Consider the following 23,527-nt stretch of genomic DNA (forward strand, 5'->3'; position numbering starts at 1 on the left):
GTGTTTTTTCCCTTTCCCAAGAGGGACCCAGAGGGACCCTTTCTGCAAGTGAATCTGTGTTCTTTGTCCTGCCCCTTCCAGCATCATTGTCTGTGGATTCTCTTTTATTTTCTATTTGCAGGTGTGTGTGTGTGTGTGTGTGTGTGTGTGTGTGTGTGTGTACATTCGAGACCATGCATAAGTGGGCACACATACCTATGTGTGTGAAGGCCAGAGTCCATTCCTCAGACATTGCCTACCTTCCTCTTAGGAACAGAGTTTCTTGGGGACTTAGGGATCATATATTAGGGGATCCACCTGCCTTCACTCTGTCAGTACTGAGATTACAAGCACATTCCTCCATGCCTGCATTTCTATGGCTTCTGAGGATCAGACTCAGTTCCTCATCTCAGTACAGCAAGCACTTTGCTGACTAGCCTTCTCCCCATATCAGTTTCTTTTTTTTTTTTTCTTTTGATGGAGAAGGAAGCAGTATGACAGCTCATTTGAGGCCGTAAAACCTAGTGGGACACAGTAGAGAGAATGATCCAAAGTCTTTTTGAAAGAGCCCCAGTTTGATGACAAATTGTTTCAAGAGAACAAAAAACTAGGTTACTTACGGAAAGTGAAGGTTAGGGGAACTGCATGAGATCTGTGACATTGCCGCTGGGCAGCTGGAATGTTATATAAGAAAGTTTTAACTTTTTTCTTCCTCTTTTCTTCCTTTTACAGTTTAGGAAAATAGAATTTCTCTTTGCACAGTGGATTTTGAGAAAAAGTTAGAAATGAACTGGTGAAGCTAACTACAAAATAAACATAAAATTTTCATGAAGTGAATTCTTTGTTGGGTGTGGTGGTCTGCCTGCAATCCTAGCTGTTTGGAGGCTAAGGCAGAAGTATCTGTGGAGATCAGGAACTTGGGAACAGCCTGGACATCATTACCTGTCTCTCAGGAAAAGGTGAAATTCCCTCTGTCTCCTCATCTTTGTGTGTGCTAGTTCAGGAGTTTTTGAGGAATAATCCCTTAATAAATCAGCAAAACTGGATCACAACTACAGCTTTCTGCAGACATGCCATTGAGGTTGTGATGGTTTGTATATGCTTGGCCCACTCCTAATAGGGAGGTGTGGCTTTGTTGGAATAGGTGTGTCACTGTGGACATGGGCTTAAGACCCTCACCCTACCGACCTGGAAGTCAGTCTTCCTTCCACTAACAGCCTTCAGGTGAAAACGTAGAACCCTCAGCTCTGCCTACATCATGTCTGCCTAGATGCTGCCCTGCTCCCACCTTGATGAGGATGGACTGAGCCTCTGAACCTCTAAGCCAGCCCCAACTAAATGTTCTCCTTTCTAAGAGTTGTCTTGGCCATGGTGTCTGTTCACAGCAGTGAAACCCTAAGACAGAGGTTTTGCGGTGATTTCAATAGGAATGGACCTCCTATGATCATATATTTGCTTAGTCCCCAGCTGGCAGAGAAGGATCAGGAGGTGTGGCTTTGTTGGAAGAAGTGTGTTGCTGGGATGGGCTTTCAGGCTTCAAAAGCCCGCACCAGGCAATGCAACTATGAGCTCTGTCATGATAATGGAGTAAGCCCGTAAGCAAGACCCCAATTAAATGCTTTTCTTTATAAGAGTTGCTTGGTTATAGTGTCTCTTCACAGCAGTAGAACACTAAGACAGGTGTATTATCTACACAATTCTAGCATCTTAATTTAAGCAGTTTCTATAAAAGGCCATTTGTAAAATGAAAACTTAAAAAAGAAACTTTAAAAAAAATAATTCTACAGCCCTAAAAAGTACATAACGTATGTTCTAAAGATGATGTATTACAAAGCAAGTCCTGCCAAAAGGCCATTTGATATAATAGCTTTTCCACACTAGGTCCTTCACAAACATCTGAGATGTTTGCATTAATGTGAGCCTAAGGTGGGTTTTTTTTTTTTTGGTCTGTTTGTTTTTGTTTTTTCTTTTAACATCCGAACATGACTGACTTAATGAAGCAGACAGCCATCACCAGAAAACTGACTGGCATCTAAGGAAAAGAGCTGACTAAGTGGAAGCACCTTGGGGGGTGGGGGTGGAGTGGGGGTGGGGGTTGGAGCTGTAATCATGTCAGCTATTTTAACTGCTATTAGAAGCTGAGAAGTAAGAACATTGACTGCATGGACTGCTGGTGTCAGAGGGGCCTATGGGAAATGACATGTACCCCCATGCTAATGGCACAATGGCTGCTGGTTTGGCACCTTGGATATTAATGATGCAGTTAACTAATTCAATATTTTAACTGTCTGGGGGCAGTACTTTGTAAGATAAACAGGAGTATTCTATAAATCACAGGGGCCCATGGGTCACCAGTCTGAGACCCAGTGGTTAGAGCATTTTGTACATGAAGTTGAGGGACCTTGAGAGCAAAGGTTGCCTGCTCTCTTCTCAGGCGAATCTGCTGCTGGTGTGCAGGGAGTCCTCACCTTCATTTTCTGCGGATCATCTACAGCTAAGATGCACATTTATGCAAGAATGTGTCTCTGAGCTAGACCAGTTCCTCCCTGCAGGTAGAGGTCAAAGTCAATTTAGTCCCTCAATGTGTGTGTGTGTGTGTGTGTGTGTGTGTGTGTGTGTGTGTGTGTGTGTGTGTGTGTGCCTGTAAGTCAGAGATTAGCATCATGTGTCTTCGTCAATCACCCTTCACCTTATTTTTGAAGCAGGGTCTCTCACTGAAGCTGAAACTCACAAAATTGGTAGGTTAGTTAATTGGCTTGCCAATTAGTTAGTTAACAGGGATCTGCCTGTATTTGCCACGTTGGTGGCTGTGTGACACTGGACCTAACTGTTTACATAGGTGCTTGTAGGATGACGTTATTATGCAGCAAGGTGGGTCCAGGATAAAGTAAAGCCTACCATTAGATGAGAAGGAAGGGTAGGCGGGGAAAAGTCTAAAGAGGGGAGGAATGGAAGATGGAGACAGAGGAGGAAGAGGATTCTGACCCAGGTGGTCTAGGTCAACTTTATCTTGTCTAGGTAGGTGGTTTCTGTCTTTATTAATTGGCAGTGAATTTATTCTGTGGATTATTGTGGGTTGAGAATTTAACATATAAATCTGATTGTTGGCTTTCAGTTTGTTGAGTCTTGATTTTACTAGCTAGTTGGGAGTTTATACTTTAACTACCAGGGGGCGGTTGCTAGGAGTGTGGGCAGAGTCCGTGGCAGGGAACTGCGATAGGTCAGCTGCTGGTAGACTTCTAGAACCATGATTTTGCTGTGTAGCTGGAACAAGAGAGTTCAGGGCCGGCAGAAAGCCGCCGGGAGAGATACTAATCTGAGATGAATCAGCACTAGTTCAAATGGCCCGTTGGAGCTGGAGCCAGCAAACGAGAGAATCGCTTCCACCGCCTTTTACTGAAACTGGCGCTGAGGAGCAAACTCAGATCCTTATACTTGCAGGGCAAGCACTGTACAAACGAAGACACTTTTCCCAGCCCACCTGTCAACATTCTTTTAAACAAGCAGAGAGCCTGTCCTTTCCCAGTAGTCACAAGCCAATCTTCTGAGTGGAATTCTATTACGGGGATGTAGATACTGTTTCTTCAATGGTTTCTATACCTGGAACACAGTCTAATTCCCTCCCATATATTTATCCTAACATGGCTTCTCAGTTGCAAATGATGGGAGCACAAAGTTGACAGCAGCCACGATAGGGTATCAAGAGAAGAAAGATGTCAGACCCACTAAGATTCACAGTGGTTCAGAGCAAGAGCTCTGGGGAAAATGCCTCTTTTAGATTCTGATTCCTCCATTTACTCCAAAGCTGCCTAAGCTTAGACAAGTTGCTTAAGCCACCTGTGACATGGGGACAGCAAAATGCTACTATTGTGAAGATTTAATAAGTTAATTCTCAACAATAATAAAAATGCGTTGTTAGCCATTAGATAAAAATATTATTTGGAAGTGCTGGAGAGATGGCTCAGTGGTGAAGAGCACTGGTTGATCTTCCTGAGGACCTGGTTTTGTTTTCCAGCTCCCACTCGGTAGCTCACAGCCATCTATAACTCTGGTTCCGAGGGATCTGATACCCTTTTCTGGCTTTTCTAGACACCAAGCATGCAAGTGGTAAATAGACATACATGTGGGCAAAACACCAATGTACATGAAATTAAATTTAAAAAATTAATCATATTCACATATTCTATAAGGAGGAAATGTTCCTGTTTAGCAAAGAGAAAGACATTCCCTCCAGGACAGTCACCTATTCCAACTCTATATCTTAGTGGAAAGTCAACAGAGAATTAGCTTGTCCTGTTCAATAGAAACCTGCTAGAAGGGTAAAAGGGTAACTCCTAGTCCACAAGAGTAAGGAAGCAGTTGCAGTATGGGAATGTTTGTAGAAATATATTGGAATTGGGGACTAAGAGCCTTGGGATTTCTGCTCTCTCTGATGCTCAGGGAGATTGAGTAATAATCACCATATCGATCCCTGAAATGAGTTGGTGGTGAGCTGCCATGTGGGTGCTGGGCATCCAACCTTAGCCCTCAGGAAGAGCACAGTGCTCTTAGGGGCTGAGACATCTCTCCAGCTGAGGTGAGTATGATTATCTGTATGTACTAAATCGTCAAAAAGAAGTTGTTTGCTCAGTACAATCAAGATATGATCATAAGAATGATAACAAACATGCTTAAAATAAATAACTCCAGGATTTCTTTTTTAAAGATATACCTATTATTGATTATGTGTATGTGTGCACTACCATGTTATCTTTAGACAGTACCAGAAGTTGAACCCAGGATTTTGTGATTCTAGACAAGCACGCTACAAACTGAACCATATCCTTAGCTCTCAGTTTGGGGTTTACTTTTAAATAATATATTTCTAATTATGTGTGTGTGTGTGTGTGTGTGTGTGTGTGTGTGGTATGTGTGTGTGAGTGTGTGTGTGGTGTGTTCCTGTGTGTATGAGTTTGTGTGTGTGTGTGGTGTGTTCCTGTGTGTGTGTGTGTGCCTGTGTGGGGTGTGCGTGTGTGTATGTGTGTGCCTGTGTGTGTGTGTGGTATTTGTGTGTGTGGTGTGTGTGTGTGTGAGTGTGTGTGTGTGGTGTGTTCCTGTGTGTATGAGTTTGTGTGTGTGTGGTGTGTGCCTGTGTGTGTGAGTGTGTGTGTATGTGTGCCTGTGTGGTGTGTGTGTGTGTGTGTATGTGTGTGCCTGTGTGTGTGTATTTGTGTGTGTGTGTATTTGTGTGTGTGTGCCTGTGTGTGGTGTGTATGTGTGTGTGCCTGTGCTGTGCTGTGTGTGTGTGTGAGTGTGTGTGTGGTGTGTATGTGTGTGTGACTGTGTGTGTGGTGTGTATGTGTGTGTGCCTGTGCTGTGCTGTGTGTGTGTGTGAGTGTACGTGTGTGGTGTGTATGTGTGTGTGACTGTGTGTGTGTGGTATGTGTGTGTGTGTGCCTGTGCTGTGTGTGTGTGTGCCCGTGCCCACAGAGGCCAGAAAAGGATTTCCAATCCTCTTGAGCTGGAGTTGCAACAGTCGTGAGTCACCCAGACATGGTGCTGGGATACGAACTTGGATCCTTAGCAAGTACGTTAAGCATTTCTAACTGTGGAGCCATCTCTCCAGCCCCTAACTTTTGGAATTTCTGGCAGTCATTAGCAAGTTTGGTGGTTTTAGCAAGAATCAACTATGTTTTTCCCATTGCTAGAATTTTTATGAGGGTTGCTTTACTCCTTCACTCTGTGTTGACTAGATGAGTCGCTATTCTCAGAGAGACCTGGGAATTGGGCACGTGGAAGCGGGAGACATTTGTCGTGTGCTGGATAACTCTGGGTGACTTTGAGTTAATTATGCGGATGCTTTGCTGTCACTTCACTCTGGGTCCGGCTCAGCAGATACAGCTCTCACCAACTTCAGCACTCTTGCTGCCTGGGGCACCAGGAAACTCCTTCACGGTTGCTGCATTCCTTGTCTTCCGTGTATTATTTTAAGCTGTTTTAACTAGGAACCCTGTCCTCCTAAGCCAGGCTGGTTCTGTTATCCTCATTGTCCATAAGGTTATTTTTGTAGCACTGGGTTGCAGGACATTTATGGACCATGGGTTGGAAAGTCCTTGGCAAGAAGTCAATGTTGTCATTCACTAGGTCAACAAATAGTTACTGAGTTACGTCCTCATGTCCAGTGCTGTGCCGTGTGCTGAGGATACAGCAGAGGACAAATCATATGAGTCTCTTTCTTCTCTGTGGAATGACATTCCAGTCAAAAGGAAGGCAATACAAGCAAATCTAAAATTGAAGGACTGTTCTATCTGTGTCCTTAACATGGTAGAAAGAATGAAGGAGCTTTCTAGAGTCCCCATTGATATAAAAAAAGAAATTTAATTGCTTTTATTTCACATGTATGGATGTTTTGCCTGCATGTATATTTGTGCACCACATGCATGTTTGGTGCCCATAGAGCTCACAGAGGGAGTCAGATCCCCTGCAACTGCAGTAACAGATGGTTTTGAGCTGCCATGTGGAGCTGGGAACTGAACCTGGGTCCTCTGAAAGAGCAGCCAGTGCTCTTAATCACTGCCTCCCTGGAATCCCTTTTGTAAGCCAACTAATCCCATTCACCAGGCTTCTCTCAAAGGCATGAGATACAAACACATTACATTAGGGGGACACATAGCATTAAATCTATAGTAGACACTCAGAAGAATACTTGCCATGCTTTGACAACCTGACAAAAGCTACTCAAGAGAGGAGGGGCTCATTTGACTTAGAGTATGTGAGTATATCCCATCATTGCAGGAAAAGCATGGAGGAAGGCGTGAAATGCAGTGGCCATGTTGTAACCATGGATGAAAAGCACAGCGCAATGAGTGATAATATTCATCATGCATTCTTCTTTTTTTTTTTGATTTTAGAATTATCTTTATTCGATAATTTCATGTAAGTATAGAAATGCCAAATCACCTGCACAATCACACGATATCCCCAAACCTTTCCCTATACTCATGTTCTTTCCTTTTCTTGACTTTAATAATTACCAATGTATAAAATATTGACTTTTGGTCTTAGCATTGTATAGAAAACAACTGCACTGTCCTCATAAGTCAATGCTTATGCCATGGCTGGGAGACAGCATTTTACTACATGCCTCCATGATTTTATTAATCTGTTTTAAAATTCATACCTTGTTAGTGATAGTATCACCTCACTGTTGCACATTTAGTCTATTTTTTTTAATTTAGAGAATACTTTATTAGTTTTTGTAATCAAACCCACGTATATAAGACCTTACATATTTAATACAGTGTGTTACCCCTGTACAAATGGAAAAAACTTAAGTTCAACATTTCTAGACCAATATGGCTGTTAATTTCTGTACAGTGCCAACTCAACACAGTAAACGGGGATACTTTTTTCGAAAGTTGACAGCACAGGTAAAGTTTCAAAAAATTCAAATTATATATCTGTATATATATATTTATATTTATATAAAAAGACCAATAATAGCAGTGTGTTATGCATCAACAGCAGCAACAGCTTTTCCAGGTTCTGCAGTCATCTGAACAAAACTGTAGAGACATCAAGCACACTCCATTAAAAAAAAAAGTAAAAAAACAAAACCCGAGAAAACAGCACAGTTCTGTTACTCTTGTGGTACCTGGCACCATTTTTTTTTTAAATTAGCTTCTCAATCATCATCTGGAAAGAAAACATTCTGAGCAACATCATTAAAAACAGCTCTGATAAAGCACGGTCACTACTACGTATCATAAAGCAGGTACAAGCTATTTTACATCCACAGAGGTATGATACAGTACTGTCCTACATCTATAATACTAGAGGATACAATTTAAAAGGCATTATTTGAGACTTGATTCTACTTTTCCAGCAGAGGGCCCAAAGGATGGTGTGACACAGCTTTGTAAAGAAACATACTCTAGACAGGATTTCCTTTCACTAGTGGCACACTTCTAAGGATTCATTCTCTCCATGAATGTCAGCTAAAACCGTTATTAAAAAAATGAAATATCCCTAGAACAAAACCGTATAACCACCGGATTCACATGAAGATGACCTAGTGGAGACAAGCTGGACCTCACCTTACCAACAAGCTATCAAATCTGTTATGTTTAAACAGTGAGATCTCCAAGGAAGGAGATGCCAAGTAGTGCTTCAAAGCTTCGGACCACAATCAAACACAGCATCCTTTTCAACAGAAGCAGAAGCTCATCTGAATATGCTCATGGATGCTGACATCAACATTTAATCATCTCCTCACTCATCCAGGAAGAGGGGGAGATCAGTTACTACTGTACTTTATTGTGTTCAACCAAATCACCATGTTACAAAAATAGCAAGCTGCCATAATAAAAAATAAGGCTCCTCTATCCAGCACCAGATAGCATCATTTTACTTTCAAGCCTAGAAATTGCACACTTGTATATAAACCACTCGAAGATGAGGATTGAGAGTTCATCTTGGTGGATTTTTTCTTTGATGAATATGAAGTGTCCTTCCTTATCTTTTTTGATGACTTTTAATTGAAAATTGATTTTATTTGATATTAGAATGGCTACTCCAGCTTGCTTCTTCTGACCATTTGCTTGGAAAGTTGTTTTCCAGCCTTTCACTCTGAGGTAGTGTCTGTCTTTGTCTCTGAGGTGTGTTTCCTGTAGGCAGCAGAATGCAGGGTCCTCGTTGCGTATCCAGTTTGTTAATCTATTTCTTTTTATTGGGGAGTTGAGGCCATTGATGTTGAGAGATATTAAGGAATAGTGATTATTGCTTCCCGTTATATTCATATTTGGATGTGAGGTTATGTTTGTGTGCTTTCACTCTCTTTGTTTTGTTGCCAAGACGATTAGTTTCTTGCTTCTTCTAGGGTATAGCTTGCCTCCTTATGTTGGGCTTTACCATTTATTATCCTTTGTAGTGCTGGATTTGTAGAAAGATATTGTGTAAATTTGGTTTTGTCATGGAATATCTTGGTTTCTCCGTCTATGTTAATTGAGAGTTTTGCAGGATACAGTAACCTGGGCTGGCATTTGTGTTCCCTTAGGGTCTGTATGAGATCAGTCCAGGATCTTCTGGCCTTCATAGTTTCTGGCGAAAAGTCTGGTGTGATTCTGATAGGTCTGCCTTTATATGTTACTTGACCTTTTTCCCTTACTGCTTTTAATATTCTTTCTTTATTTTGTGCGTTTGGTGTTTTGACAATTATGTGACGGGAGGTGTTTCTTTTCTGGTCCAATCTATTTGGAGTTCTGTAGGCTTCTTGTATGCCTATGGGTATCTCTTTTTTTAGGTTAGGGAAGTTTTCTTCTATGATTTTGTTGAAGATATTTACTGGTCCCTTGAGCTGGGAGTCTTCACTCTCTTCTATACCTATTATCCCTAGGTTTGATCTTCTCATTGAGTCCTGGATTTCCTGTATGTTTTGGACCAGCAGCTTTTTCCGCTTTACATTATCTTTGACAGTTGAGTCAATGATTTCTATGGAATCTTCTGCTCCCGAGATTCTCTCTTCCATCTCTTGTATTCTGTTGGTGAAGCTCGTATCTACAGCTCCTTGTCTTTTCTTTTGATTTTCTATGTCCAGGGTTGTTTCCATGTGTTCATTCTTGATTGCTTCTATTTCCATTTTTAATTCCTTCAACTGTTTGATTGTGTTTTCCTGGAATTCTTTCAGGGATTTTTGCGATTCCTCTCTGTAGGCTTCTACTTGTTCTCTAAGGGAGTTCTTTATGTCTTTCTTGAAGTCCTCCAGCATCATGATCAAATATGATTTTGAAACTAGATCTTGCTTTTCTGGTGTGTTTGGATATTCCGCGTTTGCTTTGGTGGGAGAATTGGGCTCCGATGATGCCATGTAGTCTTGGTTTCTGTTGCTTGGGTTCCTGCGCTTGCCTCTCGCCATCAGATTATCTCTAGTGTTACTTTGTTCTGCTATTTCTGACCGTGGCTAGACTGTCCTATAAGCCTGTGTGTCAGGAGTGCTGTAGACCTGTTTTCCTGTTTTCTTTCAGCCAGTTATGGGGACAGAGTGTTCTGCTTTCGGGCATGTAGTTTTTCCTCTCTACAGGTCTTCAGCTGTTCCTGTGGGCCTGTGTCTTGAGTTCACCAGGCAGGTTTCTTGCAGGGGAAAAGTTGGTCCTACCTGTGGTTCCAAGGCTCAAGTTTGCTCGTGGGGTACTGCCCAAGTCCTCTCCGCGGCGGCAGCAACTGGGAAGATCTGCGCCGCTCTTTCCGGGAGCCTCCGTGCACCAGGGTTCCAGATGACGTTTGGTGTTTTCCTCTGGCGTCTGGATGTGCACAGAGTGCAGTCTCTTCTGGTTTCCCAGGCGTGTCTGCCTCTCTGAAGGTTTAGCTCTCCCTCCCACGGGATTTGGGTGCAGAGAACTGTTTATCTGGTCTGTTTCCTTCAGGTTCCGGTGGTGTCTCAGGCGCAGGGATCCTGCCGCTCCTGGGCCCTCCCCTACGGGAACCCAGAGGCCTTATACAGTTGCCTCTTGGGCCAGGGATGTGGGCAGGGGTGGGCAGTGTTGGTGGTCTCCTCCGCTCTGCAGCCTCAGGAGTGCCCACCTGATCAGGCGGTGAGGTCTCTCTCCCACGGGGTTTGGGAGCAGAGAGCTGCTGCGGGCCGGGATCCGCGGGTGTGGGACTTCCGGTAAACACAGGAAGTGCCCGGTCCTAGAGGAATTTTGCCTCTGTGTGTCCTGAGTTCTCCAGGCAGGTTTCTTGCAGGGGAAAAGTTGGTCCTACCTGTGGTTCCAAGGCTCAAGTTTGCTCGTGGGGTACTGCCTAAGTCCTCTCCGTGGCGGCAGCAACCGGGAAGATCTGCGCCGCTCTTTTCAGGAGCCTCTGTGCACCAGGGTTCCAGATGGCGTTTGGTGTTTTCCTCTGGCGTCTGGATGTGCACAGAGTGCAGTCTCTTCTGGTTTCCCAGGCGTGTCCGCCTCTCTGAAGGTTTAGCTCTCCCTCCCACGGGATTTGGGTGCAGAGAACTGTTTATCCGGTCTGTTTCCTTCAGGTTCCGGCGGTGTCTCAGGCGCAGGGGTCCTGCCGCTCCTGGGCCCTCCCCTACGGGAACCCAGAGGCCTTATACAGTTGCCTCTTGGGCCAGGGATGTGGGCAGGGGTGGGCAGTGTTGGTGGTCTCCTCCGCTCTGCAGCCTCAGGAGTGCCCACCTGATCAGGCGGTGAGGTCTCTCTCCCACGGGGTTTCGGAGCAGAGAGCTGCTGCGGGCCGGGATCCGCGGGTGTCCCATTCTTCTTTCATTCAGTTGAGGACCCCGGGTCATGGGATAATGCTGTCCATAGTTATGTTTGGTCTTCCTACTTCAGTTAACCCATCCTAGAAACTCCCACACAGGCATCCCCTGAGACTTGTCTCCAAGGTGCTTCTAGACATTAACTGTCCCAAGGTGGGAGGTAGAAATTGGCATAAGAAGGATTCTAGTTTTGTTTTGTTTTGTTTGTTTGTTTGTTTGTTTCATTTATTTAACTGTCCTCATACCCATCGCATTATAGATTACTGGCAAGCCTGGTGGTGCAAGCCTGTAATCCCAGCTACTTGGAAGCCTGAGCAGGAAGATCAGAAGTTTAAGCCTAGCCTGGGCTATCGTGTGGGTTCAGGCCCAGCCTGAACAACTTAATGAAGCCATATCTCAAAATAGAAAGTAAAAAGAGGCCTTGGGGTATATAGTTCAGCATCAGGTCACTTGCCTATCATGGGTGAAAGCCTAACTTCAATCCCAAGTGTTACAAAGAAAATAAAAGATTATATATTTCTTTTAAGCATGGTAACATACTGAATCCGTCACACAAAAGGTTTTATTCAAGTTGCACAAACCTGTAAATGCCTTTAGGAAAAGCAAGGCTTCTCAACAGATTCAAGACTATCAGTTTTAATGCTATTCAGTGACCACACTTGACCAGTGCAGCTGGGTAAATACCAAGACACACAAGGAACACTTGAGAAGCAAGAACAGTGAAAACAGAGCCATACATCAGCCAAGCTCTTTGGTTTTCGTTTCTTTTAATCCCAATTCATTGAAAAAGAAAAGGCGAAGAAATCCCCTCAGTTAAAATCCAGAGATGTGATCACCAAGCAAAAAGTCCCCTGTAAATAAGTCACAGATGGAGATCCTATTAAAAGAAAAAGGAAAAAGAAAAAACCCACCCTTGCGGTCATTTATTGACACACCAGGACTATCAACACAGTTGTTTAAACACACCAGATTGCCACCCTGTAGGCTCATTAGTCACAATTTAGCTTGCTATCAAGAGAAAATGACTGGAGTTACTAAGTTTCCACTCCATCACCTTGACTTTTATTTAGGGCCATTAGTAGAAGTTATCCGTGCCAGAAAGCCATCAAAGAAACGAAGTGCACTTGAAGACACCTAGGAAATGTATGTACATTGTGCCACTTTGTTAAACGTAAGTCTCTTTGTTATGGTTATCCTCCTGAGGCAGTTTCTAAGTCTTTGCTAACAGCAGTAACAGACCTTTCAAGTAGTGTGTGAGGCAACAAAAAGGAAGTTAGTTTTATAACATAAAGGCCTCACTTGCACATGTGGATCTAAAACATTTTAATAGGACTCATTCTCCTTTACTGCTACTTGCCCTCTGTTCACCCTGGTCACCCGTTTCCCTGGAGGGAAACTGTTAAGCTCAACAGTTGAGAGCACTGGCTATTCTTCCAGAGGACCTCTTCCAGAGGATCCAATTTCCAGCACCCACAGGCCAGTTAACCACTCTGTTCCAGGGGATCTGAAGCCCTCTTCTGGTCACCTTGGCCACTGTACACCTATGTGGTACCCATGTGGTTTTCAGGAATGATTCCAGCAGTGTGGCAATCTGTTATTCCCTGTCTTTTTTTTTTTTTCTCTGCTCACTTCTTAATGAAATTGTCTATTTCATTTTACTTTATTTTCCAGGAACATTCTTTTCCAGAATAAAGCTGCTAACCAGCCTTCCACAGGAAACATTCAGGGGCCGTGTATCCTAGAAAGTTGTAACATAAATAAAGACAGTGAACAACACTAATTATGGGCTGGAGAGATGGCTCAGTGGTTAAGAGCACTGACTGCTCTTCCAGAGGTCCTGAGTTCAAATCTCAGCAACCACATGGTAAATAAAATAAATAAATATTTAAAAGAAAGAAAAAAGATGTTTAAAAAATACTAATTACTAATCAACAAATGTATATTTATTACTGTTCATAGGGATTGAGACAACACTCAAAAGATAGGTCTGCCTCAAACTTTATAGTCTAGATAGAGTATAATACACAGACAGAGGAAAAGTGAATTCTAACTCAGATCCGAAGATTATCAGAGTTGTGGGTAGGACAGCCTAGCATTTGGGTAAGTACAGGAATGAGATGATTAATGATCAGCCGTCTTACAGAGGTAGGGAGGGTATGTGGAATAGGAAGAAGAGAAAAAGAAAGTGAAGACAACTACTCAGATTTGAAAGCAGAACGGTGAACCTGAAGAAATGACCTCTCTGATCTTGTGCATATATTTGTGACTATAGTTGCAGTGTGAGTATTAAATCTCTCTCTCTCTTTCTGTGTGTGTGTGTGTGTGTGTGTGTGTGTGTGTGTGTGTAGGCCAGAGACTGACATGAAGTGCTCTCTTCAATTACTCTCCAGCTTAAATTTTTTGAGATTCTGCTAGTCTGACTGGCCAGGACGCTCTCGGGGATCTACCTGTCTCTATCTCCCAGTACTGAGATAACAAATGCACTGTCAGCATTTCTGGATTTTATGGCAAACGCTTTGCCAGCTGAGCCATCTCCCTTAACCCCCAACCCCCATGAAGAGTGAATCTGAAAGCCAGACATTGTGACAGAGGTCTGGGATCCCAGCTACTCAGAAGCTAAGGAAGGAGGCCTGTCTGCACAACTTAGCAAGATAAAACAAACAAAAAAGGGCTGGAGAGATGGCTCAGTGGTTAAGTGCCATTGACACCATCCTTTCCAGAAGGTGAAACATACTCAGTTCACCCATGCTCAGTTCCCTTGGGCTCCTTTGAGAGTTACAGGAAATGAGATCATGCCTCATCATCTGTCATAATTTGGATATAAAAATGTCCCCAGAGGCTCCTGTATTTGAATCCTTGGTCAGATGGTAGCACTGTTTTGGAAGTTTGTGAGCCCTTTAGAAGAGGGACCTGGCTTGAGGAAATTGGTTTTTGGTGTGTGGGGGGGTTGGGGGGAGGGGTGTATGTGGTGAGTGTGTATATATGTGTGGTATGTGGTATGGTATGTGGTGTGGTATATGGGTGTTTGTGGTAATAGTATATTTGTGGTACCTGTGTGTTGTGTGTGTGTGCATGTATGTGGTGTGTGGTGTCTGTATTGTGTGTGTGTGCATATGTGTGTGGTGTGTGGTGTCTGTGTATTGTGTATGTGTGTGTGATGTTATGTATGGTGTGTCTGTGGTGTGTGGTGTTGTGTAGTGTGTGCATATGTGTGTGTGGTGTGTAGTATCTGTGTGTCTGGTGTGTGGTGTTTGTGTGTTGTGTGTGTAGTAGTGCATGTGTGTGTGTGGCATTATGTGTGTCATGTGTGTGTGCATGTGTGTGTATGGAGTGTGGTGTCTGTGTATTGTGTATGTGTGTGGCATTATGTGTGGTGTGTGTGCATGTGTGTGTAGTGTGTGGTATATGCAGGTAGGTGGGTGCCTTGAGGTTTAAAGCCTGACTTGTTTTGTTTCCTACTATACGGAGATGTGAGCCTCATGCTCCAACTGCTACAGATTAGAGTCTGTTTCCATGCTTCTATGTATCTTCCTGTCCTGTAACAGACTCACCTGTTTCCCCTTAAGTTGCTTCTTGTTGGGATTTGGTCACAGCAATGAGAAAAGTAACAGATCATCTGTACTGACTGTTTCTCCCCAGAGAACATTGATCTGTCCCAACCACATCAATGAGTAATCATCACTGTTTGCCTTGAAGGACTTGTACTAATTGACAAAATTGGTCCTCACTCTTCCCAGAACTGATCTGGGAGGCTCATAATTTTTTTCCACTGGAAGGAAAATAATTTTCCTGTTCCTTAGTTCCAGAAAATTAGGCTTGTCTAAGCCAGGTGGTTTGTAAATAATAAATTATGTTATCTGCAAAAACATACTACAGCTTTATTTGGTTGGCTTGTGTCCTGATGGGGATACTTTTCTGTGAACCAACAGACCAGGACATCTGTGACAATTTAATGAATGTACGAATGCAAGCCAAGGTAAGGAAAAGTGAATTTAAAGCCAGGCCTGGTGGCAGACCTGTGATTCTAGCTACTCAGAAGGCTTGGGGTAGGAACATGGAAATTTCATGGCCTCTGTAGGCAACTTAGCAAGATTTAAAATAAGGGATTTGGAGAGGTGGCTCAGTGGTTAAGAACACTTGCTGGTCTTCAGAAGGGCCCAGTTCTGTTCCAATCATACAACAGAGTTTGATGGGAGGATAGAAGATGAAAAATAACTGAAAACCACAAGTCAGTCCAAAAGACCAGCCAGTGGTCCATACTTTTGGTCCCTGAGTCACAGCCCAATGGACTCACTTTTCAGAAGCTGTAAGTGGTAAAGCCTTGTTCAGTCCCACAAGCTGTCAGTTCTCCTACCTACTACTAGTTTTCCTACCTACTACTAGTTTTCCTATTGTTTTTAAATCTAGCTGGATCTGGATTTTTCTTGCCATGAGGGGAATGTGGTGTGGCCTTCCAGTTTCAACTTCCAAATCCAGCACTAGGACAGAAAGTCTGAAGTAAGGAGCATAAATGAGGATCATGGGTATCATTATAAAGGCAATGCCTGCTCTTATTAGGAGTAAACAGCAAGGCTAAAACAGAGGACAGCAGCTTATTCGTCAATTAACCATCTCCTCACACTGCTCATTACAACTGCTAAGACAGATCACAGCACAGGTCAATGTGAATAACCCGCGGTACCTTTCTTTTTCATGAAAAATACCCATGTCTGATTTAACTCACCAAGAGAGAAAAAATTGTTTCCAAACATTGAGAGTCAAGTTTCTGAGCTAAAACAAATGCTGTGTGCCATTATAATCTTTGTATCATTATAATCTTTGTAAACTTGTTTTCCTTCTACCAAGTGAAAAGCTAATGGAAAAGCTTATGTTTTTCTTCCCTGATAGACCCTGAAGTGCTCTGAATGGCAGGCATGGGTTCTGCCTTTGATATCAGATATTAAAAACTTGAGATTTAAAAATAGGGCAGTTTATAACTAAAAAAAAAAATATGGCCATGTTCCATCATGTATATGTCATCAGGGCCAATTGCAACACAAAGGGGCGGGAGGAAAGTCCCTTGCTTATCCAAAGCACAGAGAAATGAGTGTAGAAAGGCAGCTGTGAGAAGCAAGTCACAGTTTTGTGTTGGCTGTGTAGGTAAGAAAGACCTGGGTCAAAGTGGAGGCAGCAGAAATGTGGAGGAGAAAAGGGAATTGGTGTCATGGGAAGATGACCTGTGGAGTTCTAGGACTTTGGACTTGGTTTATTGTTCTGCTGTCAGTCTTGAAATTCTTCACACTTCCTCTGGACTCATTTTTGGCTGTCCCTACAGATTATGCAGTGGGTCTAGATGGAATCATAGATGTTAATGTTCTCATGTTACTAGAGAGGCCAACAGAGACTTTGAAGATGTGACTAAGGATTTTGAGATAAGGAAGTTGCCTGGATTATCTGGGTGAGCCCCATACGATCACAGGTCTTTATATGTAGGGATACAAGAGCGATAGGGTCAGAAAGCACATGACAACAGAAACTGGTTATGCCACTGTGTCATGTGAGGTCCTGAGTCTAGGAATTCCATTGGCCCTAGACTGGGAAAAAGCAAGGAAACATTGTTCTCTAGAATATTCCAAATGAATGCAGTCCTGCGACTTCATTTTAGTTTTCTGGCTTCCAGAATGTAAGATAATACACTGGGTTTGTTTTTAATCACCACCCTTGTGGTCATTTGTTACAACAACAATGACAAATTGATATCCACTACTGAATGTTAAGTTTCCTATAACTCAGGAATATCAATAAAGTTAACGGTTACCATTTATTGATCACTTACTTGCTAGGGACTACAAAAGCCTATGTACATAATCTTACATAATACCAGAATAATATTTGAGGTGTAATTAAGACCACAAAAGCACCTAGAATGTGTTGAATTTGGAATAGTCCATGTCCTTTTAAGCTTTTCTGTGTGTTTATACTGATTCTTCTTTTTCACTGTATAGATTTGGGTTTTTCTTCATGCTTTAAGGTGTATTTTCTGGTGTTGGTAGAGGAGACGCCAAATGATGATACTCGGGGCATGTGACATGAAGGTGGTGCTGAAGCCTTCTCAACAAGATGCCAGGTGGTTTTAGGTAGCTGCAGAGGTGAGAAAAAGACAAAGAAAGCTCTTGGTATAGCAAGTGAAAGAATTTGAGTGGTGAGGAAATCCTGGCTCCAGGAGGCCAAGCGGTGACAAGTAGCTATTGGCATAGTGCCTGAAGACCTGCGGGGGTGGGGGGGACGGAGCCTTGTTTCTCAGAGCTACCAAACACAGATTCCACTACCTCAGGCCAATCCCTAAAACGGTACCGGCTCTCCCGCCCGCTCCTGGGTGTTTTGGAGCCCTCGTGGTCCCGCCTCATTGGCCGCCGTGGAGCCCCGCCTCAGAGAGGCAGAGCGACCTCCGAGCCTGTAGTTCTCCATTTTCGAGACCTTCCCGCTGTGGGGGGCCCCAAGGGGCTACAGGAACTACAACTCCCAGAAGGCATTGCGCAGGGGCGTGGCCATAACTGAGGACTCCGGGGGCGGGGCCTCATGGGATGAAGCGGGGGCGCGCAGCACTGGTACATCAGTCGCTACTGCTTGGAAAGGTAGAGTGTTCCCTACCTGAAACCGGCGCTTGGATCCCGGGTCCAGGAGGTTCCCGGCTCTCGGGCACTGCCTCCTGCCATCGTCGTCTCGGCGGCCAGCCGTTCCCCAGCCCCGAGCAACCGAGGCGACTGCAGCGGCCGAGGTCACCATGAGCCCGGGGTTTCTCCGGGCCGTTGCTGGGCAGGGGGCGGCGGCCGCGGTGCAACTGCTTGTCACCCTTGGCTTCCTCTCAAGTCTCGTCAAGACCCAGGTAAGCCCGAGGGACCAGAGGCAGGGAACAGGCCGCGCCGGCGTTGCTGAGAGGCCAAGGTGCAGGTGCGAGTGGCCAGCAAGGGACTGAGAACCGCACCGGGTAGTGCGGGAAACGTCTGTAAAGCACGGCGGGCACGGGGACGCGACAAGCATGGTGGTGGTTTACGGAAGAGGATGATGGTAACAGCCTTAGCTAACGGCTTTATCATTGTGGTGGTGACACTGGTCTTGAGAAAGACATAGTAGTGATGGTGTTGGGGACACAAACCTCTGACACCCTTCCCTCGGAAGATGACAGGGAGGCAGGCCCTCCACCCTCTTCCTGGACTAGAGGGGACAGCACTTTACTTCCTTGAACTTGTACTCTAGAGATAGCTACGCTTTACCCGCTTTATAATTACCCACCTGTCTTATGTACGCAAAGTGGCAAGCCCGGTGAGCCCAGTTATGACATTGGAGGGCCTAGGCCCCTACTGCGGGCCTCTAAGTCTATAGTGAAGCTTGCTGGCTGGAGAGTCCGTTAGACTTTGAGATTGCCTTGGTTAGGCGTGTATTACTGGAGTGTTTTCACTACATGCTAGAAAGCCAAGGCACAGCTTCTTACCTTGAAAAGAGGTGGGTTTGCTGCTTTTTGTAGCGAGGAAGATTTGAACAGGTTGCCAGATGCTGCTATATCTTGTCTGCACCTGCTGCAAAGTGTTAGCTCGAAGAGCCAAAAACGAAGAAAAACAAGTGTCTCAGATGGCTTGATAATGAGGGGCATGCAGTTTGAAGCAATTAACGCTCATTGCTAAGAAAAAAAAATGATGGCAACTATGAGCGTAACCGTGTAAACATGTTTTTCTGACTCTGTTCATGGCGATATGGTGCCCAGCACTAAATCCTAGAGTTCATAAATATTCTGTTTGTGTCCATGTGTGAGTACTCTTTAAATAAATGATTTGATAAAAATAAACAGCTGGGAGCAATGGCATACACCTGTAGTCTCAGCACTCAGGAATTAAGCAGAAAAATAAAAAAAAACAGGATTGCTGCTGGTTGGACGATGGTCTACATATTGAGTTTCTGGGTTAACCAGGACAGCATAGCAAGACCCTCTCTCAAACAACTAAACAGCGAACCAATCATAGAAAAGAAGGAAGAAAGGGAAAGAAACCATTTGTTAAATATGGAGACTGTCTGACTCCCTTCTGTGTATTCTCAGTCCATCTGGAACTGAGTAAGGAATCAGCATTTTAAACAAGTAAGTATCTGTAATGCAATTGCTCTTTCCTCTGCATTTTAGCCTGACTTGGAAAACACCATGATAGAATTCTGGGTATATGTATCAGAAAAAAATAAATTTTCTGGGCAATAGCAAAATTACTTTGTAGTTGCTAATTTGAGTGTTTGGTCTGAGTGGAACTTACATTTAGAACTTTTTAATAAAGTCTGATTTCTCGTTTTCTTGCTTGATGTATGTCATATATTAATTGTATACTTTTTTTGTATCACCAGTCTAGAAGCTTCACTTAAGGTTTCTCCAGCTACCAATAAGCACATGTAATTAGTGGTTTATAATGTACCTGTAATTCTATTTCTTATATCCAAATTATATATATATATATATCAACAACTAAATATTTGTGCATTTTAAAGTAACACTCTGCCAGTCTACAAAAGTGTATTTGTGGGGCTGGGGATTTAGCTCAGTGGTTAGAGTGCTTACCTAGGAAGCGCAAGGCCCTGGGTTCAGTCCCCAGCTCCGAAAAAAAGAACCAAAAAAAAAAAAAAAAGTGTATTTGTTTCCAGTGATGCTTTCTTTTTTTTTTTTTTTTGTTCTTTATTTTTCGGAGCTGGGGATTGAACCCAGGGCCTTGCGCTTCCTCAGTGATGCTTTCTAATACAGTTTTTTTTTTTTTTTTCGGGCCTTGCGCTTGCTAGGTAAGCGTCTAATACAGTTTTGATGACATTTTTAGATAACACTTTAACCTGTAATATGTTTAATTATATATTACCTCATTTTATTTGGTACATATCATATATAAGGCTGTGGTGGTAAGTGAAGTTCAGAGAGCGTAATTGACTGGTTAACTAACATAAACTGGGGCCCTAATGTAGCCCTTTCTGTTCTACATAGCATTAACAAATCAGCAGACTTGCTTCAGTGTACAGAAAAGCAGAGACCAGAAAATCAGAAAGTGGAACTAAGACAGATAGTTCCTCTACTTCTCATGTATCCTAAATTTGGAGAAAAAGAGTAAAAGTAAAAGGAAAGATTGGAATTTTTGAAAAATACCTCTGTTCATAAGAAATCAAAGTCATTTAAGGAAATAGGTACTTTGCCTTCTCTATTGAAAGCAGGAAAATATTTTTGACTATGTGAAAGGATGTTCATTTGTATATTTGATGCCCCATTTTCTTATGAATGAAATGCAAATATATTTCACGGCATGCTAACATACACTTTTCCTGTAAAAGGATATTCCTGTCAGATATATTTGAAATCCTTTAAAAATGCTCTTCTCAGGTGGCATGAAATCAAGGAACACACTAAACGGAGGTCAGAAATGTGGGACTCATAGTGCCTAACTATTCCATTACCAGGAGGATTTGTTTCTTTTTTCTTTTTGAAATTTTTTAATTAGATATATTTCTTTATTTACATTTCAAATGTTACTTCCTTTCCTGGTTTCCTGTCCATAAGCCCCCATCCCTTCCCTGTCCCCCATACGGGTGTTCCCCCCAACCCACCCCTCTTACCACCCTCCCCCCGACATTGCCCTGCACTGGGGGTCCAACCTTGGCAGGACCAAGGGCTTCCCCTTCCACTGGTGCCCCAACAAGGCTATTCTCTGCTACATATGCAGCTGGAGCCCTGTTCAGTCCATGTATAGTCTTTTGGTGGTGGTTTAGTCCCCAGAAGCTCTGGTTGGTTGGCATTGTGGTTATGGGGTTGCAAACCCCTTCAGCTCTTTCAATCCTTCCTCTAATTCCCCCAAAGGGGGTCCTGTTCTCAGTTCAGTGGTTTGGTGCTAAAACCTCTGTATTTGCCTCTGTATTTGACATGCTCTGGATGTATCTCTCAGGAGAGATCTATATCCGGTTCCTTTCAGCATGCACTTTTTAGTTTCATCCATCTTATCTAGTTTTGGTGGAAAGGGGCAGGCTCTGAATGTCTGTTCCTTCAGTCTCTGGTCTAAACTTTGAATTTGTTTCTTTTAATCCCAAAGACCAAGCTTCTAGTCTCACAGCTTCATGGGGGTAGAACTGGCAAGAAATAACACCAGTGTCTTCCCTAAAATGAGAAAATCATAAGAGACCCACCAGAAAGCCTGGACTCCAGAGAGCTTCATTGTTGGTGTAAAAGTGAATGAAAAATGAGTCCCATTTTGAGGAAAAGAACAAAGAAGTTGCTAGAAGAAGGGGGTGAAAACTCCATTGAGAATATGTGACTGTGAGCAGCCCTTGAAGGCCCTTTCAGGCTTCGTTTGTATCATTTGTGTTAAAATAAGCTTCGGCTAGAAGTGGAATTCACAGCAAGCCTGGGTTACCAGAGAAAGCAAATACCCATTCCTCCTAGAGAAGTGTATTTTCAACTTAAGGACTTAAGATTTTTCAGAGATAGTGTTCAGTGAAATAAACAGCTAGGAGTGTGCCAAAAGAAAGTAATCATAAGGGCTGGAGAGATGGCTCAGCCGTTAAAGGCTAGGCTCACAACCAAATATATAAGAAAGTAATCATAAACCACAAGGCAGTAGGGTACCATGAACAGATGCAAATAGTCTCTGGCTTATGATGGTTGGATTTTTTTCTAATTACACAGGTTAAAAAATTGTATTAGCTTATAGAAACTACTTCATATTTTGATATATTTTTTCTGTTATACAAGTTATATACTTTGAATGCTAGGAAGGCTCAGTGAGCAACAGTTCACCATCAGCTATGCCAACACAAGGGTAAATACCTTGTACTCCACAGATTGTCTCTTGAGTTTCTGACCTATGTTGTATGGTAGGTTATGTGTCTCAACTACATTTCCATTTGATGTGTTTGTTTTAGTGGACTTATTGGGAATAATTTTTCACAGAAAGTTAAGGAACACCTATAGTGGAAACAGTAGAAACTTAGGTTCTGAAATTTTTAGGTAGGTAATTTAATATCAGTTATAGTGTACTTAAGAAAAGCATAGAAGTATTTCAAAAAGCTAAAAGAATGGCCAAAAGATTAAAAATAATGAAATTGATTTTTTTTTTTAGAATTGTGGTTACTTTATTGATTACTATAGTCTCATAAAAATGCTTAGTATAGAGGGGTTGGGGATTTAGCTCAGTGGTAGAGCGCTTGCCTAGCAAGCGCAAGGCCCTGGGTTCAGTCCCCAGCTCCGAAAAAAAGAAAAAAAATGCTTAGTAGACACAATGAGTAAATGATAAAGAGATGTTATCCTAGATATTGACAGTGCTTATCTCAAAGAGATGACCTTATAAAAGTTTTAATTTGTGTTCTCTCTTATCAATGTTATCTGAGTTTTCTAAAATACAGATCTATTTCAGGTTGAATATTCCTTATCTGAAATCCTTGGAGCTCTAAAGCACTTGAGATTTGGAAGTTTGGAATTTTTTAATATTTGTATAGACTTTACTACTTGAACATCCCTAACTCAAATCTGAACTGTTTCTTTTTTTAATTTTTTATTAGATATATTTTACTAATTTACTTACATTTCAAATGTTATTCCCCTTCCCAGTTTCCTGTCTATAAGTCCCCATCCCCTCCGTTCCCCCTCCCCCTCCCCCATGCAGGTATTCCCCCATACATCCTCCTTACTGCCCCCCCCCATATTCCCCTGCACTGGGGGTCCAGCCTTGGCAGAACCAAGGGCTTCCCCTTCCACTGGAGCCCAACAAGGCTATTCTGTGCTACATATGCAGTTGGAGCCCTGTTCAGTCCATGTATAGTCTTTCAGTAGTGGTTTAGTCCCTGGAAGCTCTGGTTGTTTGGCATTGTTGTTCTTATGGGGTTGCAAGCTCCTTCAATTCTTTCAATTCTTCCTCTAAATTTGATGTTTTCAAGGAGAAACTTAAGTGAGGTATGATGGTGGTATGCACACATGGTCTCAAGGGGTAGAGACAAAATCAGAAGTTGAAGGTTAGCTTCAGTGGCAGAGCCAGCCCCTTGTTGGCTTGAGCTACTTGAGATGCGGTCTCAGACCAGTGAGAAGGGAAGTAAGCTTTAAACCTTAAATGATGAATTAATTCAGTAGCTGATTACACCCAGCGTAGGAAATAACTGTTACAGATTCTCCTACTTAATCCTTCATCATCTGCCATATCGGCATCACACCTAACAGAGAATGTCCACTGAGAAATCCACTTACTGGTCTCTGTACCAACGGTTGTGACCATGTTGGTTACAGCCAGGGATGAATCATTTGTGCTTGTATGATGTGTACTAGGG

At 43.0% G+C, this 23,527-nt stretch overlaps 1 protein-coding gene across 7 annotated transcripts in view; it reads left to right on the forward strand.

Moving 5' to 3' along the window:
• The window catches only part of Ero1b (endoplasmic reticulum oxidoreductase 1 beta), a 73,706-nt gene that overhangs the window by 10,168 nt on the left and 40,011 nt on the right, over positions 1-23,527 (forward strand). For 3 of the 7 annotated variants that reach the window (XM_063276672.1, XM_063276675.1, XM_063276674.1), the window contains exon 1: positions 17,342-18,089. The exons of 2 other annotated variants lie outside the window; for them this stretch is intronic. In XM_063276672.1, coding sequence (XP_063132742.1) covers positions 17,988-18,089 — 102 coding nt within the window. In that variant the 5' untranslated portion in view covers positions 17,342-17,987. Of the gene's footprint in view, positions 1-17,341; positions 18,090-23,527 lie in introns of those variants that run through there. 2 more of the 7 variants (NM_001415676.1, NM_001191893.2) reach the window with 1 other exon arrangement.

Source organism: Rattus norvegicus, chromosome 17, assembly GCF_036323735.1.
Source record: "Rattus norvegicus strain BN/NHsdMcwi chromosome 17, GRCr8, whole genome shotgun sequence".
Classification (NCBI taxonomy): domain Eukaryota; kingdom Metazoa; phylum Chordata; class Mammalia; order Rodentia; family Muridae; genus Rattus; species Rattus norvegicus.